This window comes from Seriola aureovittata, chromosome 23, assembly GCF_021018895.1.
Source record: "Seriola aureovittata isolate HTS-2021-v1 ecotype China chromosome 23, ASM2101889v1, whole genome shotgun sequence".
NCBI lineage: Eukaryota > Metazoa > Chordata > Actinopteri > Carangiformes > Carangidae > Seriola > Seriola aureovittata.
The window spans coordinates 17,688,549-17,705,551 of record NC_079386.1 but is presented as its reverse complement, the minus strand read 5'-3'; the positions used below and the strand labels follow the sequence as shown (position 1 = coordinate 17,705,551).

At 44.1% G+C, this 17,003-nt stretch overlaps 2 protein-coding genes across 6 annotated transcripts in view; both read left to right on the top strand.

Moving 5' to 3' along the window:
- LOC130164745 (type II inositol 3,4-bisphosphate 4-phosphatase-like) overlaps nt 1-585 on the top strand; it is a 17,607-nt gene extending 17,022 nt beyond the window's left edge. For all 5 annotated transcript variants that reach the window (XM_056369675.1, XM_056369678.1, XM_056369679.1 and 2 more), the window contains one exon: nt 281-585. In XM_056369675.1, coding sequence (XP_056225650.1) covers nt 281-401 — 121 coding nt within the window. In that variant the 3' untranslated portion in view covers nt 402-585. The remainder of the gene's footprint in view (nt 1-280) is intronic.
- A 989-nt stretch (nt 586-1,574) lies between these two features.
- On the top strand, nt 1,575-16,279 carry rnf150b (ring finger protein 150b). The gene is made up of 6 exons (XM_056368690.1): nt 1,575-2,578; nt 7,338-7,588; nt 8,653-8,807; nt 9,528-9,624; nt 10,098-10,368; nt 10,929-16,279. The coding sequence occupies exons 1-6, from the start codon at nt 2,122-2,124 to the stop codon at nt 11,045-11,047; spliced, it is 1,350 nt and encodes a 449-aa protein (XP_056224665.1). The 5' UTR covers nt 1,575-2,121; the 3' UTR covers nt 11,048-16,279.
- The last annotated feature ends 724 nt before the right edge of the window (nt 16,280-17,003 follow it).

Sequence of the window (17,003 nt, the reverse complement as noted above, 5' to 3'; positions counted from 1 at the left end):
CAACAGCTGATCGATCTCAAATCAATCGCCATTTAAGAACAAATCTGTTTCTACGAGTGGTTCGTTGAACGAGGCCCAATGTTTGTTTCTTTATTGTTTTGGGAAATGTTTATTTGTTATTTATAACTTATTTAACTGAACTTAACTATTTATTTTTATAATTTGATTTATTGTGGATGTATGACGGAGTTTATTATTTTTGTGTGTTAACTCAGCGCCTGGTCATTCATATGCACATGTATTTCTGCATCAATGTGTGTGTGTGTGTGTGTGTGCGCAGGGATGGCTGCAGGATGGAGAACGTGCAGAAGAACGTGGGCAACAGGAAGTTCGCCTTCAGCAGCGTCCAGCTCCTCACCTTCCCCAAACTGTACAGACCTCCAGACGGCAGCTATGGATAGACACACTGGCAGTTTTGTTGGTTCCTGTACAGCTTGTTTTATCATAAGACTGTTTTATCATGTAAAGTGTGTGTCGTGTTATGTATGAATGTAGATTTTATTTTAATGACCCTCTGTACTGTTCACTGGGGCTGCAAGTGTTTGATTTACAAACATGTTTCTGCAATAAATTAATACTTGATTATTTTCTGTCAAATATTAATTAATTAAATCCAATATGTGAATGTAATCAGTGATACAGGGCTGGATTAAACCATCAGGGGGGCAAAAACAAAAATCAGATGAGGCCAAGACAACTGTAATGACTTATAATTAAACACATTTGTTCAAGAATACACACCATGGAAGTATTAAAATCTCTTTAGCACATTTTAAAGGTATTAAATCTATATTTTGACACATTGTTCCTCTACAAAACCTCAAGATTTTATACAGATTGCAGGAGCCACCTTTGGCCCTCATAATTTTATTTTTTTATTGTGCTTTATTGCTGCATTTTATCAAACAAATTTGTAATTAATCAGATTACAATAAAGTTGTTGTCATAGCAGATGACCTAAGGGTGGCTGCGGCTCCCAAGGGTCAACAAAAATGTTTGCTAGACTGAATTTAAGAAAATTTTGAAGTATTTCCATTTTCTAATACTTTATACAATACGTCTACTCCACCATATTCACAGGGAAATAATGTGCATTATACTTCACTGCATTAATCTGTCAACGATCAAATTAAGATTATATGTAAAAAATAACCCAACTTTATATAAAGCAAAATAACGATGATATAATAGTTTAACAGTGAATATTTTAAGTACACTGCTAATTTTACTTCATTATAAAGTCTTGTATCATCGTTGATTTAGAGCAGCGTTTTTTAGCCGGGCCGCTGGGTGGCGCTGCTCAGTATCACTGCAAACAGAGCTGCGTCATGTCAGACCGAGTTAGATACATTTAAAACGGAAATTAGATGTTTTGCCCTTCAAAATAAAACAATAGTCGCTCATATACTAAATTTGGTCTAGTGGAATCTGAAATAACATTTTATTTAAAAAAAAAAAAAAAAGTTCGCAGTGGTGATTATGAATGATGGGTGATTCCATAGTAGAGCAGATGTATATGGATGCAATTAACTAATCACTTTATCGATTCATCTTGATTTTCTTTTTCTGGCTTTTATTTTGAAGAGACAACACCGGACGTGTTGTTTACCGTCAGCGCCGGTTGACGCCTGGGCCCAGTCAAAACAATGCAGCTTATCGGGCCTGCAGCGTCCAGCTAGTTTTATACTTACAGTTATTAACCGTAAACCTTGAAACGCTGTGAAAATCACCGCCTGGTGTTTCACTTTATTTACGGTTCAGTCGCGTCGTTCCCGCGGTCCGTGTCGCCCGGAGCCGTTTCTCTTGTTTACGCTTCTCCCGCGGGTGTTTGTGTTTTGTTCTCGGTGACGGTTGGAAATGGAGGCGGCTAACGGGCGTCTGCTGCGAGGAGCCCGGAGCACGGCGGAGGGGAGCGGCTGAAAAACACCAAGAAAAAGATAAACAACAAAACGAGAGGGAGGGTGAAAACGGGGCGGGAGTTGACATTGATTAGAAAAGGCGGATTGATTAACCAGGTCTGGTTAGCATGGTGGAGTAGGCATCTCCGGTGTTAACGCTACCGGGCTCCTCCGACCGATCGACCGACCGACGGGCGGCTCGCTCTCACCGCGGAGGATCACCATGGCCCCGGGCTCGCTGGTGGCGGCCTGCCGCAGCTTGGCCCTCTCTACGTGGCTGCTCTCCTTCTGCTTCGTCCACCTGCTGTGCCTGGACTTCACCGTGGCCGAGCGGGAGGAGTGGTACACCGCCTTCGTCAACATCACCTACGTGGACCCGGCCACCTCGGAGCTCCGCACCGAGAAGACGGAGTGCGGTCGCTACGGGGAGCACTCCCCGAAGCGGGACGCCAAGGGGGTGGTGGTCCTGCCCGCAGCCCCGCACGATCGCCAGGCCTGCGACCCCAGCACCCGGTTCGCGGTGCCCGCACAGGCCGGGGCCTGGGTGGCGCTCATAGCCCGGGGCAACTGCACCTACAAGGACAAGATCCGCCACGCAGCGAGCCACAACGCCTCGGCCGTGGTCATCTTTAACGTGGGGTCCACCAACGCTAACGACACCATCACGATGCCCCATCCAGGTATGATGGGGCTCCTTATTTAAATGCGCACTTTAACAGATCAATGGGTCCCATGTTCATATTATTCAACTCTGCAATTTAAAATTCAGATTATTGTGGGTATGGATACCATATGGATAAATTCAGGTGTGCAGGTGAAGAATAATTGATCAACATGATTTCCAGTCTTCACTGTAACACACATTCCTTCATATTAGTATTGCAGTTCTTTGTGTGTAAACCCAAGCAGCTATCCACAAATTTAAAGGTGAATTAATTAGTCATTAACTGATCCACAGAGGATTAATAATTGGCAACTTTCCACCATTGAATAAGAGAGAGCAAAGAGTTTGTTGAACAAAACAAGACATTTGAAGAGAGAATTTACACTATTTTACAGACATTTTAAAGACTAAACAGCAAAAATGTACATCGGCTGCAGTCTGCATAGTAAATTTGGTTTTCATCCACTGCTGCAGCTAATGATTATCTTCTGTTTCAGTTAATCTCATTAACAGTTTTCTCAATTATCTGTCAGGAAATAGTGAAAAACGCTCATCACAATTTACCAAAGCCCAAATATCAAAAATCCCATTTAGAAAAAGCAGAAACTCAGTTGACTGATTTTACTCCAATTCTCTTAGTGACATTGAGGTGAATCTGCCTCAATTACAGCTGATGAATTAAACTTAAATCCTGTGTATTGCTCATATTTTTCAAATGTATTTGAAGTGGATAAAGAAGATGGTGTGTAGGAGAGATAGGAAGCTAACAAAGATTTCTCCTGAAAACCCAAGGCAATCGAAAATAAATTAGCTGCTTTCTTGTCACTTTGGCCTTTTTATAGAGCAGTTGATTGGTTAAGAAAATGATCAGCAGACTAATCCATAATGGAAATAATGGTCTGAACTGGTTTTCAGAGCTGTTCCAGGAGCCAGCAGACAGAGTGCTGACTGAAGGTCTGTGGCTGCTGCTGTTGTGACGTAACAGCATCAGATTTTCATTTAATTTATTGGTGCGTTAGACGAGCTGTCGGTGTCTGTCACACACAGTCTGCGACGTGGAGCAGCGACTCCCAGACCTGCCGCATCCACCTCGACTCATTACAGAAAACACGCTGGTCTGATTCACTTAGAGGCAGAGAAGCTCCATGTGATGAGTGTTGAGTTACATAACAGACTGTGCAGTCGTAGCAGAGGGAAGAAGTGAGGTCCTCCTGTCTAAACTGTTGTTTTTATTCCCTCTGTCAGTGCTGCTGAGGGAGGTAACGGACTCACAGATGTTTCTCTGACAGCTGGAAACCAGTTTAGGGTTCCCGGAGGTCGCCGGACCCTGGACCCCAGTTTGGGAGTCAGTAAATGCAGGGGAATACAAACAACCAGTGTTTACTCTAAATCGACTTTCTCATGACAGTTCTCGGGGTCAGGGTCAGTTTCTGACAGGAGCTGGACTTCATATTATAAAGAAGTGGATCTGGCAGCCCCCCACCCCCCCCCCCCCCCCCCTGTCCCTAATGAACTCTGGGAATCAGTCATTGGACACTCTTGTGTACATTAAGTCAGCGCTGGGTTCAGAAGTCCACTGTCCACCCAGCACTTTGCCTCCGGACTCGCTCTCAGCTCTGAGCTTCTGTGTTGTTTGGATTTAATTCAGTCTGATCCGGATTCAGGTTTTCCTGATTATTTTCTCATTTAATAGAAAAAAAACCCTCTATGCTGCAGAGACCCCATGTTACCCACAATGCCGAGTGGAGGCAGGTCTTTTAAATTGAACCAGACTGCGTGGGCTGGGGTTCAGTGACAGTTTACTGGATCTGAATCCTTTCAAACACCTTAAAGAACCATAGAACTCTAATCACATTAATAACATCATTGGTCATAATTTTATTATATTTCATGTTTTCTTGTGAAACACTTTGAGCCACATCTCTTGCATAAAAACAGCTCTATAAATAAACTTTATTATAATTATTATTAATGTGAATAATCAACTTTTTGAAACTGAATCGAGTCAAAATCACAATTTATTTTCCCCCTTTACATCCACTGAACGTTTTGCTCTGTGCTAATGAGAGAAAGGATTCGTTAACTATCATTCAGGTGGACGCAGTAGAAACACAGTAAAGAAAGGATTTCCTTTATTTCACCTCTGATTATAATATAAAACTATTTTCTGACATTTTTAGACCAAATTTCATTAAGAAAACCAGCTGCAGTTCATGTGACAGTGAGAGTGACTGTCGGCTTCAGCCTCACTTGACTGGGACGTTACTGTTATATAAGTGCAGAGTTACGGCTCAGTGAGCGTTTCTCTGTGTCACTGCTGCTGTTTGTGAAGCTCAGCCACACTTTAAACCATTCCCTGATTCATTGATTAACGAGGAGCGGTGAATGATAATTGATTTATCGTTTTATTGCCTCTATGTCCTTTATGATACGGGAATGGATTCGGGGATTTGGACTGTGAATTTGAAGCTGTATTTTCACGCTGCTGCAGATGTAGAACTAGAACGTCGCTTGAAGCCGTTCGACCATTTTCAGGACGTGTTCCCAGTTCTGTCTCCTGTCCGGTCTCTGACGTCCAGTCAGGCTTTTCAGCTGTGAAAGAGTGTTAATCCGTGTGTGTGGAATCAGCTGGCTTTATCATTCCTCTGCTCATCCCACAGATTAGTTGAGAGCTGCTGATAACAACGAGCTCGTTCGGTCTCTGTCCCGCCCCGTTCTCTAAAGTCAGACACGTTCATCCTCAGCCTGAAGAAGAAATAACGAGACGGGCCGAGAGTCGGTTTGAGGGCGAGGCTGTTGTTGTGGGGTTCAGGTGAAAGGATCGGGAGTGTGTCGGTTCATGGAGGGTCCTCACAGCTATAGAAGGACCAGTGATTGTGTGTGTGAGAGACACATCGATCCCAGGGGATTATTTTTAGGTGGAGACTAATCGATTTTGTTTGTGTGTGTGTGTGTGTGTGTGTGTGTGTGTTGTCGGGGTTTGAAAGGAGTTCAGTGCTGGCCTCAGGGGAATTCATTCAACACACACACACACACACACACAGCATCAGGTCTAAACACACACACATGGTTGGTGTAACGCTGTATTAAGACGAGGGTGTGGTTCAGTCCGTCCTGTGCAGCACCAGCAGAGAGTTTTGTATTTTAAGGGAAATCCCTCCGTCTAAGTCCTGTTTATTATTCAATACTAAATGAACCAGGACGCTCAGTTACATCACTGGCTAATAACAGTTTAATCCACTTCCTGTGGACTTGTCTTTTGTTTCCTGCGACAAACTGACCAATCACAGCCCGGGCTGCGTCCAAAAGTCTTTTTCTCTAATGAAGGTTCAAACTGAGCAGCAGCCATGATGACCAGAGCTTCTTATCTCCTTCAGCATAGGAAACACTGGAGCTTCCTTCGCCAAAGGAAAGGAGATATGGCGTCCCAGGGGTCGTCATGAACAACAGACGGAGTGAACATTAACATTATCACCATCATAACAAACCACTGGATCCTATAAACGTTGTAAACATAGAAGTGAATTTTCTCTGTGTCAGGAAACTTTATTAACTATTATTTAATGAAAACAAGAAGCTTGATCTGTTCACTTCGCTCTCTGTTAGTTACTGAAGTTAATCACCACTCTGTCGGTGAAGGCGTCTCTCTGCACGTGTGACTAATTTGTTGTAAACTCGTGTCGACATGGCGACACATTCCCGACCGCTCTGGGATCCGTCTGTAACCGATGAAGGAGTTTAATCTCCAGCAGTTCTTGGTTCAAGTCGCAGCTTCAGTTCGACACTTTTATTAAAAAACGTTTTTTTTCTTTGTTAAATATTTGAAACGAGAATGAAACTTTTGAACTTTTGTAACTGCAGCTGCTTCTCTGGGGTTTTTCTCTGCACCTTCAGGGTCACATGAGGCGCTGCGAGTCAGGCCGCAGTCACAAGGATAACCTCAAATTCTCAAATTGCTAAGCTTGAATCAAAACAGCCTGGAAGTAACAGACACACACACACACACACACACACACACACACACACACACACACACACACGCAGGGCTTGAAGGGCTTGTGTTCGTCTTCACAGAGACAGTGTGTGTTTGTGTTTTGTCTGTTAAAGCAGCTGTTGAAGGTCGGGGGGGGGGGTGGAGGGGGTGGGGGGGGGGCTCCTCCTCTGCTGAGGTGTCCTTGAGCAAGACGCTGAATCTTTACCAGCTGCAGACTCCGACCTTCAGTCCGTCTCTCTCTCTCTCTGAGACGCTGAATCTTCTATTCGCTCCAGGAACCGACCAGATATTTCACAAATACTTCCTCACACGTGAATGTTTGACCTCATTGTTAATTATTTTCAGTGTCAGTAAATCTGCTGATTATCCTGTTTGTCTTCCAGAGAAGTGAGGCATTAGTTCCTCCTCTTCTTCTTCTGTGGTTTTATTCTCTGTGTTGCTCCATAAGAAGATATATTTGTGTCTCCAGTAACAACAAGCTCCTGCGTCTCTGTAGTAACGTAACGTCCCACAGTCGCTTTCGTTTCGTCTTCACGGCAGAGATGATATTCACCATGTCGGGGTTAACGGTGTATTTTTAGTGGTTCTCTCCCGTGGGTGGGCGAGGAGCTGGTTGTCATAGTGACGGGGGGTGGGGGGGTGGAGAACACAGTACATGGTTAAAAGGAGTAAAGAGAGTCAGTGGTTTCCAACCTGTAGTCATAACAAGTTAAAAATAAGATGCAACATGTTCTTGCATTTACCCGTCAGACGATCTAACAGTGCGCTCCGCCCTCTTCAGGTACAGGTGAGGTGATCGCCATCATGATCCCGGAGCCGAAAGGCCGCGAGGTCGCGTCGCTGCTGGAGCGCAACGTGACGGTCACCATGACGATCACCATCGGGACGAGGAACCTGCAGAAGTACGTCAGCAGGACGTCGGTGGTGTTCGTCTCCATCTCCTTCATCGTGCTGATGATCATCTCCCTTGCCTGGCTCGTCTTCTACTACATCCAGAGGTTCAGATACGCCAACGCTCGAGACCGGAACCAGGTACGTGGCGCCGCCTCCACAAAGACCGCGAGGTCGAATCAACACAAACCGAACATTATAGGATTCATCACAGGACTGCATCAGTTTAAGTGTTCCTAATAAACTGCCACCTCCAGTGTATTTATGCCTTTCAGACATAAAAATCCAATGTTAAAGTGGAAGGTCACGTTTCCAACACGCTCCTGAACACAACATAAAACTAAACAATAAGAAAATCAGAAAACAGCTGAGTATAATCTGACGACTGAAGTAAGAATGTGATTGGAAACATCGTCAGAAATGAGGAAACTGAATTACAGATAATTACTTAAAGGCCACGTTCAGTTCATCAAGCCTGTCGTCGTCAGTTCACATCTAAACACTGACTCAGGTTCAGCATGGCGGTACTGTGTCCACCGCACTTTAAAATGAAAAGCTGTTGGTGTGAACGAAGCCTCAGACTCGTACACATGCTTTTAACAGCTGGAATAAAGGGAGGGAGCTACCACAGCACGAAGAACCAGTGTCGGTGTACAGATGTGCACCTCGACTTGAATAACCTGTGAACTTTGTGTCCGGATAAACACAATCCACATTCTCCATGCTCCCTGCAGACAAGGCCACGCCGGAGCAGCCAGTTAATCGATCCTCAGAGACACAAGCAGCTTCCTCTCAAAGGGAGACGTTACCATGACAAACAGCGAAGGTGCTTTTATTCAGACCGTGTTTGTGAATAATAATTAATCACTGTGGCTTCCACCGACACGAGGGGATGAATGAGCAGATCCACGTCTCTGTTGTGGTGAAGCCCGAGTCTCATTCAGATTCATGAGGAGCAGGAGAGAGCTGAAGACTCCCAGAGGAGGCTGATTTTGTTTTGTTCTCCGCTCTGTTGAGATAACGTCAACACATTTATCTGAAGTGACACCGCGGTCGCTGTTCGCCGTGTTTCTTAAAGAGGTGAAACCGCGGAGACAGACACATCACTGATCTCAGGAACCTCACAGCGCACCGGAGGATTTATGTTTCTGTCAGCCGGGACTAAATCTGTCCGTCATCTCCACCTTCTGTCTTCTTTTCTCCAGCGTCGTCTTGGCGACGCGGCGAAGAAGGCCATCAGTAAACTGCAGGTTCGCACCATCAGGAAGGGCGACCAGGAGACGGAGGCCGACTTCGACAACTGTGCCGTCTGCATCGAGGGCTACAAGGCCAACGACGTGGTGCGCATACTTCCCTGCAGGTAAACACCCTGAGAAAGGACAACCTCTCTCCTGATTGGCTGACTGGTTTCTGACTGATCCAATAAAAATACAGCAGATTTCAGGTAAAAACACTCAGAGAAACCAAATCCTGCAAGGTTTGGATGGTGGGTCCAGGTGGGCGGGGCTTGGTGACTGCTTTGTTGTGACATCACAAAGTTCCAGAAGTCCTGACGGCTGGTTTTAAGGCTCAGTTTCTGAATACAGGCTGTGTGCATTTCTCTGTGGACTGAGGCTTTGATACTTTCACAGTATTAATATAGAAGCTAGAGCTGATCTATAATCACACTACACATGGACACAGACCTTTACACTTTATCCTGTAGATTCAATAACGCTGCTACAGAAACTGTTGCACACAGAGGAGCAGAGAGGATCTTTGTTGTTGCCTTGTTTTAACTTTGTCGTCATGTGATGCCATATTGACTTTGATGGAAGCTGTTCGCTCTTATCTGGAGTTGAACTTGGGACAAATTGGACCGTTTGTTTTCCTGTAACCTCATGACGACCTTGTTATAGATTTTGAGATTCATGAGATGAAATAGAGAAAAAATAAAAGGCGTGTTTATCCAGATTCTTCGGTGCCTTGTGTAACGGCACCAAACGAAAGCAGCTGGGAACTTGATTCTCCTCCAGCGCCTCAGTGTGAACGCAGACTAACAGCAGGGTAATTGATTCCACTGTGTTTTTCTTCTTTGCAGACATTTGTTCCACAAGAGCTGTGTGGATCCGTGGCTGCTGGATCATCGCACATGTCCGATGTGCAAGATGAACATCCTGAAAGCCCTGGGCATCGCTGTGAGTGTGAAAGGAATCATGGGAGAGGGGCTTTTAACCCGTTACCAGACACCACCCTGAAAATAATGTACCCAAAATAAAAAGGTTCAACGCTTGTGATTACAGTCATAACCCTGGTCTCCTCTGGAAGGAAACACATGTCTGAACCAGCCCTGTGTCAGCAGCTGCTGCAGTGATATGTGAACCTTAGCCAGAGGGAACCAGGGGACTTTGAGCTTTCAAACAATGTAGACTATGTCATGGTCATGTGACGGCCGAGGCCAGTCCAGGAAAGTGGCCCCACCGAGGCCAAAGTGTCAGTTTCAATCATTCACATGCTCACATGTAAAAATCCCATTAGAAACCTGTTTACCTGTACAGGTTACCTAGAAGTCAGTGTTTCTTCTCTACGCACTGATGTAATCACTGTATTTATATTTCACCTTTCAAACCTCCGTTACAAACATGTCGTATTCCCTCCGTGTCCATTCCAGCTGAATGCAGATTGCCTGGACGACCTGCCGCTGGACTACGACCTGGCCCTGGGCGGCGTGGGTGGGGTCGGTGTGGGCGGGGTAGGTGGAGTCGGGGCCCTGGCCCTTGAGGCCGTGGTGTCCGGGGCCTCCAGTGACGGTACGCTGAGCGAGGGCGGCTCCTCGGTGGTGCTGGACCCCGGCGTACGGCGGGTCGGACTCCCGCAGGACTACCAGGACCCCGACACCCTGAGAGACAGCCCAGTGACGGCCACCACCGACACACACACAGGTAACACACACACAGGTGACACACACACTGTGCCGGGTCCTTGTTATTCAGTCAGAGGTGTTATACTGACACCCGGTGGCGTTTCTGCGACACAGCAATCAGAGGTACCTCAGGGGCATCCGGCGTAAAAACTTCAACTATGCAGATGTTCAGGAGCAGCTGAAAGACATCAACAAGAAAAATATACACATATTCGTTTAATGATTTGACACAATGTTTCAGTGAATGAGTCATTTTGATTGATCAACATGCTCAACTCACACTTTCAGTATGTGCTTTATTTATCAGCTGTTATATGAACTATCGCCTCGTACAGCAGCATTTACAGCTTCAACTCGTTTGAAATGCCGTTAAAATACACAAACATCAAAGGAATCACCAGATGGATTTAATTACTAAATTACAGATCGACTCACCTCGGTCCAGTTGTTTGGAACCAAACCCAACCGGGCCGGAGCCTTAACTTATTTATTTGGAACAGTACGATTCACTTCACCTTGTTTCAGTTCACAGGTCTCCTCTTCAGTCTAACCCAGATTTCCCTCCTCCTCCTCCTCCAGGTGAGCTTCAGCCAATGGCGAGCAGCGCCTCGGTGGCGTCATTGGTCATTGCCGTGGAAACAGGTCTATCAGATGAGGAGGGGTCTATGGAGCAGTCTCAGCTGGGGGAAAAATCCTGAGAGGAGCACAACAGAACCAAACCAGGAACCGGGCCAAACAGACTCCGATCAGGTTCAGATTTTTAACCAGACTTCAGTGGACCTGAAATCACATCTGAGCCAAACCCGACTGCACTAGACTAAGTACGACCCGAGCTAGCCCCAGGCCCTGGTTCTGGTTTAGACTGGTTCCAAGTGGAAGCTAAACCCAGAACCAGCACCAGGGTCTGACTGGGTTTTTTCCTCTTTGAACAAATCTTTGCTAAACCGAACCAACTTGTCTGGACCACAGCTGGACTCGAGCCTAGCTAGAACCAGGGGATGGGTTTTTACATAGTTGAATTAACGTGTCTGGACTCAAAGACAACTCACCGACTCGGTCTGGATTCATCTCTGGATTCTTCCCGGACACTCGGTGAGGTCCGACCCAGGACCTAACACGGTTGTTGTCCAGTTCCTTGGTCGAACCCTCAGCAGATGTTTCTCCAAGGTTAAACTGGGATTAAAGTCAGTCTTACCTGTCCGTCGTCTGTCCGTGCAGATGTCTGAACCAACCCACATCTGCCTCAGTTCATGCTGCGTGTAGAATTAGACGATCCAGATCAGTTCCTCTGCCTCGAACATCTGTGAATAATCCTGGCGATGGAAAGTTAAATACGAATCGACTCCTGACTTGAAGGACCTTCGGCGCGCAGACGGGATTCAAACAGACGACCTGACAAAACCCAAGAAACACGAGGTCGATCAAACTCACCGCGGAGCTCGTGTGAACAGGGACCTGAGAAAGTCGGCTGCCAGAACAGGAAACGCTCAATATTCTTCTTCATCAGCTAATCTGGAGGCCCTTGATGAATGCATGAGAGATCCAGGGGAGATCTAGACTTTCGTATTTCTACCTGTTCTTCAGTAAGGAGTTCTCCCGTCTCGGAGTATTCAGTCACCTGGTTCTTCCAGGTGGAGCGGCACAACAACGACACAACCATTGACGGACAATGACGCAGTTATCGGGGCTGCTGGCTTCCTGTAAGATTTGGTCTTTTTGGTTAATTTAGCTCATTTTGATTTGCCTGCCAACGCGCCAGGCTCTGTTTCTTGATGTGTGATGGCTGACTCATTTTGGAAGGAAGTCTTATTTTGAAAGGACACACCAGCTACTCTGAGCAGTGGATTCAGCTTTTGTTTTTTTTTTGTTTTTGTTTTGCTTTAACAGTGGACTCATCCTGGCAGTATTACAGCTACAGTATTGAACAGCAACTACACACAGTATTTTATTTTCTCTCTCTCTCTCTTTTTTGCCTGTCTGTATATTTCTAGGCCTCTTTATCTTTACAGTATTTGGTTTGGACGCTTTCTTTCCTCGACTGTGGCTCCAAACAGGGTTCCTATAACGTGAGAAAACCAGGTGACACTTTCCAGGGCTGTACAGAAAACGACGAGGTGTGAGGAACGTTGAAGACACGTTGACGATCTGCAGCTTGGTTTTTCAGAATGTACAAACCTTTCAGGGAAACGGTCACGAGAGAAATGGCGCCACTATAGAGGAGAGTTTTCAGCTGCACCATCACCTCTTTAGATAGTTTGTCCGTGTATATGGTTAAAGAAAACATCTGTAACGCCGGGCAGACACTGTATCTTGTTGACTCATACTACACATTATAAGACAAGTTCACACTAAGCATGGACTCACACATTTTCTCATATTCAAACGAAAGTTCACGTCCTCAACAACGTTGACAAACCGAGACGAACGCAGCGTTACTTTTGTGCAAAACTGCTATGAACGAAAGACGCAGATCTCACACCAGCCGTGATGCTGACGTTCGGTCTCGTGTAATAACCACTCATGACTCGGACCACACCTGTAGAGTTTCATGACTGCACCTTGCACAGTGAGGATTATCACGGTTACACAGTAAGTCCACAGACATAAACACTGCCAAAGTGCTCACATCTAGCATTGGGCCCGATTCTAAATTGGGCGGGACCAGTTCACGGGTCAACTCGGGCTGAACCTGTATAGTGTCTGCCTGGCTTAGGTTGTAAGATACAGACTTTCCTCGTCAGTCTTCCGTCTCTCCTGCGGTGTAACGTTCGGCAAGCGTTGTCCGAACTCCCTGTGACAGTCCTCTGTTCAAACGCCACGTAGGAACCCTGAATATAGTGTTGCCTTGTTTCGTTGTGTCTCTGTCCATCCATCTGTGCGTCTGCCTGACCACACGTGTCTCCTAGCATGGCCTCATGCTGCCTTTTGAAAAACACATTGACCTTTAACCCCGACAATCAAGGATCGGATCGTTTCACTCTCTTCAACCCTGCGGTCTACACTACAGTAGGTGTAGCTGCCATCACATTTCCAGAGGTCACATAGACGTTAAGTTTCAGAGCTGTAGACGGACGAGAGCTTAGCGAAGAATCCCTCCCTGCTTTAGTGAGAACCGCTCACTCCTGATGTGTGCAACAGCTCAAAGCCAAACGTGTAAATATAAAATGTACACAGTTTCACTACGCCACGTGGCGTTGCTGTCGGTTTGCCGAACCGCTGTGCAGACTGCGTAAGGCTTCGGTTGTGGCGTGGTGTCGCCGGTGCCGTGAGCTTCCTGAAACAGAGAGAGATAAAGATTGTCGTCTATTTTGATACCAGAGGAGACGTTTATTTTTGTAATGAAGACACCCAGCAGCAAAGACTGATTCCCTTCCCATCCCTTCATTACCCATGGCCCGATGATACTCAATGGGATTATTGATCAGACAGATTTAAGTGTTGATTATTTGTGTAATTGTACATACATACAGTACGTAACGGACCTTGGTAATATGAAACTATACGCCCGTAAGTTTGTCAGTAAACGTTTGGGATCTGTCGATGTAGCCTGACGAAAACCTGAGAGAACTGAGTCTGATCATCAGCTGGACGACCAGTTCTGTGCTCATTATGCTTTTCATTTTTTCCCGCCCTCCAAAGTCTGGTGTAAAAAAAAAAAAGAAAGAAAAAAAGATACGAGTTTCATTGCAGGAATAAGTTTAAAGAACACTTTACCAATCCAACAGTCGGTTACACAAGTGTTGCGTCCACTATTCAACACTTTATATAAATAACTATATAACACAAAATCAAACCGGTTCAGTTCCCGGTCGTTACCGTGCTGGTGTTTCCTCTCCGACCGTCAGAAACCAGAAAGACTTTTAGTATTTTTTTTAAAGGTTCTTCCTACTTTGCTTCCTTCCTCCTCACGGTTCAGTTTCAGGTTCAGTCAGTTACCAAGTATTTAACAAACACTAATTAAACACCTGTCAAATACTGGAGAGCTTCTTTGCTGTAATATATGAAGATGATGAATTTGTTTGCCTTGTCTCGGCCAAGTTTCAGTGAATAATGTTTTAATTAAAGTCACATCTTTTGTGTCGTAAGCTTTATTTTCAATTAATTTAGTTGAATTTCATGTTATTTTCACTTTTGCACTCTTTTTTTTTTTTTTTTTTTTTTACGTGAAAGTGAACTTCACTCAACCCTCCTCTGCATCCAGTTGTTTTATTAGTAAAGACTGAAGCTGCTGTGTCATGCTGCTGTCCCTTAGGGTCGGGTATCAAACCTCAAATCCTGCTTTATTACCACCTGAAATGTGACAAAAACATCTGGTCAAATTCATCATTTCCTGTTCTCACTCTTTGATCCAATGGTTTTCTGATTGACGTTAAACATTTTGCCAACATGCCGCTCTTTTGTTTCTGTACGCCATCTTGTTTAGACTTGTTTCTGTAATGTGAGAAAAAGGCATTGATTCGTTTTGGTAACGAAAAAACTGAATGAATGATACCCAGCCCTCATACGCCATTAATACAGACCTTTGCCAAGTTAAGTATTTCTTCCATCAAGATCTAATGAAGAGTGTGGTTTAAGAAACACGGTCATCTTCAAATCCAAGTAGAAAACTCCGAAAATATGAACGTGTGTAATTTAATTTCATCACGAGGCTGAAAAATTGTTCATGACACTAATTTATCGGATCAGTGCGACAATCAAGTTTAGACTTGACAGATAACTTTTGTCTGATCTCAGAGCAAACTGCATTCACGAAGAAAACCTTCCATAACTATTAAATTATGGCTTTCATATCTTGTGAATTTGATAGGCACTACATAATTACCTAGCTTCATTATAATGTTGTAACTGTGGCCTACAATATTTGTAATTAAGCTCACGATATGTAAGGCTTAATACAGCTGTTAAAAGGTTTGAGATAGATTACGGATTCTCCTTCATATAACTGACATAATGGCTCATAAGTACGAGATGTTCAGATTTATCACGTATGAAGTCATAATTCTCTTTTTGCAATCGCCTTAAATTGATTTTGTACATCAGCTTGTCAGATGTTGGGACCTTCATGTCACTGCCAGTAATGACGTCTGATTGGTTCTTTGTTCTCCTCCCCTCCCTATTGGCTGTTTTCTGATTGGTTGCTCAGCCCCTTTTGTTGATGCACTTTAATACTGTTTCTCTGGAAGGTTCTTGGTAAAGTCTTCTTGTCTCCCCCTCCATGTCTTTTCTATCACTCTTCACTGTCATTTTTTATTTTGTTTCTCTTTCTGCTTTATTTCTCTCAAGATTTCTATGTTGGAAATGTTTTGTGAGAAGGTGCTGAGACCTTTGTGTATTAAAAAATGGATCAGCCCTGCTTGAACTACAAATCACATATTTGTAAACCGACTGCCTTTTTGCCATATATTGTAATTTTGTGTCGTAGTTTCTGATCGTTTTCCTGAGCCGTGTGATCCCATTGGGATTGAGATATTTACCCTAAATATCTGACTCTTAAAGCAGCGTCAGTGTTGAACATTCAAACTTAAGGATTTTTAGTCATCGCGTTAGCATTTAGTCACGGCTATAGAAGAAGGAATCGGAGAAATTAAAGGGAAAGCAGAACGAAAGACAAAACTTTCAGACCCTTCCAGAGAGACGGCGAGAGTCGTAGGATGATCAGATGAGTTTGTAGCCACGGTAACCCCTCGGCTGCCATGACAACAGGGTGTGATGTGGTGTCGTGTGTGTTTCTACAATATTAATTGTTTTCAGAACGTCTGTCTGTGCGATTGTCCTGTGCACGCCAACACAAAATACACACACCCACATACATACGTGTAAATACAAGGCGGTGTGATGCCATGTTGTTTCTGTGTTTCAGTTGTTGCACGTGTTCTGATTCAGGACAGAATTTAAATAAAATTTTATTGCAAGTTTTTGTTTTTATTCCAGCCTGGTGTTTGTGTGTCATCTTTGAAAATGAATGGGGAGATATAATTCTTGGTTTTTCAATCAGCACATTTTAATTTACCGATTTGTGTTTTTGCTGGTGAAAATAAACCATTAATATACAGTATGATTTTTCACCAATGAAAACTATTTATCATTGGAGTTTAAAAGTAAAACTAAAAGCTTATGGAGTTCTGTTGTTAAACCCAGTTTCTAAAGGTAAAAGTAGGAAGCCTTATGTTATAATTATTAAAATTAGGTACACTATCATATACAAGAGGTTTATGTTTTCTTTTTGTTGGGTTAATTTAATGTGGCACATAATGCTAAGTGCTAATGTTTTCGAAGAAAATATCAATAAAGATAAAGTGAAGACAACGATAAATGACAGTGAAATTTATACTGAACAAGAAACACTTTCATCTAACGACACTGCTGAATGGACGCTAATGCTACACACAGTATATTAACACATAGATCCAGTAATGTCTCAGACATTGGAGATGAAAATTAATTTGTAACATCATCTAATAGAAAAAAAAAACATCTGGCTGTTGTTAGTGGTGAACAAATTGGCAGCCCAGACACCCCGAACATTTATATATTTGATAAGGGGTAACGTCGTGTTAGCATGTTTCACTCTGTTACGTATATCCAGCGGTACTTTAGTTCACTTTCACGGCCAACGTAAGAAAATCACAAACAAAATAGAAGATGGCTAACGAG

What these genes read in the sequence shown, in the direction of transcription:
- rnf150b (XM_056368690.1), top strand. Translation starts at nt 2,122, where the DNA reads ATGGCCCCGGGCTCGCTGGTGGCGGCCTGCCGCAGCTTGGCCCTCTCT. An exon ending in CATCACGATGCCCCATCCAG is followed by an intron (nt 2,579 to 7,337) that starts GTATGATGGGGC and finishes CGCCCTCTTCAG; the next exon opens with GTACAGGTGAGGTGATCGCC. An exon ending in TGAAAGCCCTGGGCATCGCT is followed by an intron (nt 9,625 to 10,097) that starts GTGAGTGTGAAA and finishes TGTCCATTCCAG; the next exon opens with CTGAATGCAGATTGCCTGGA.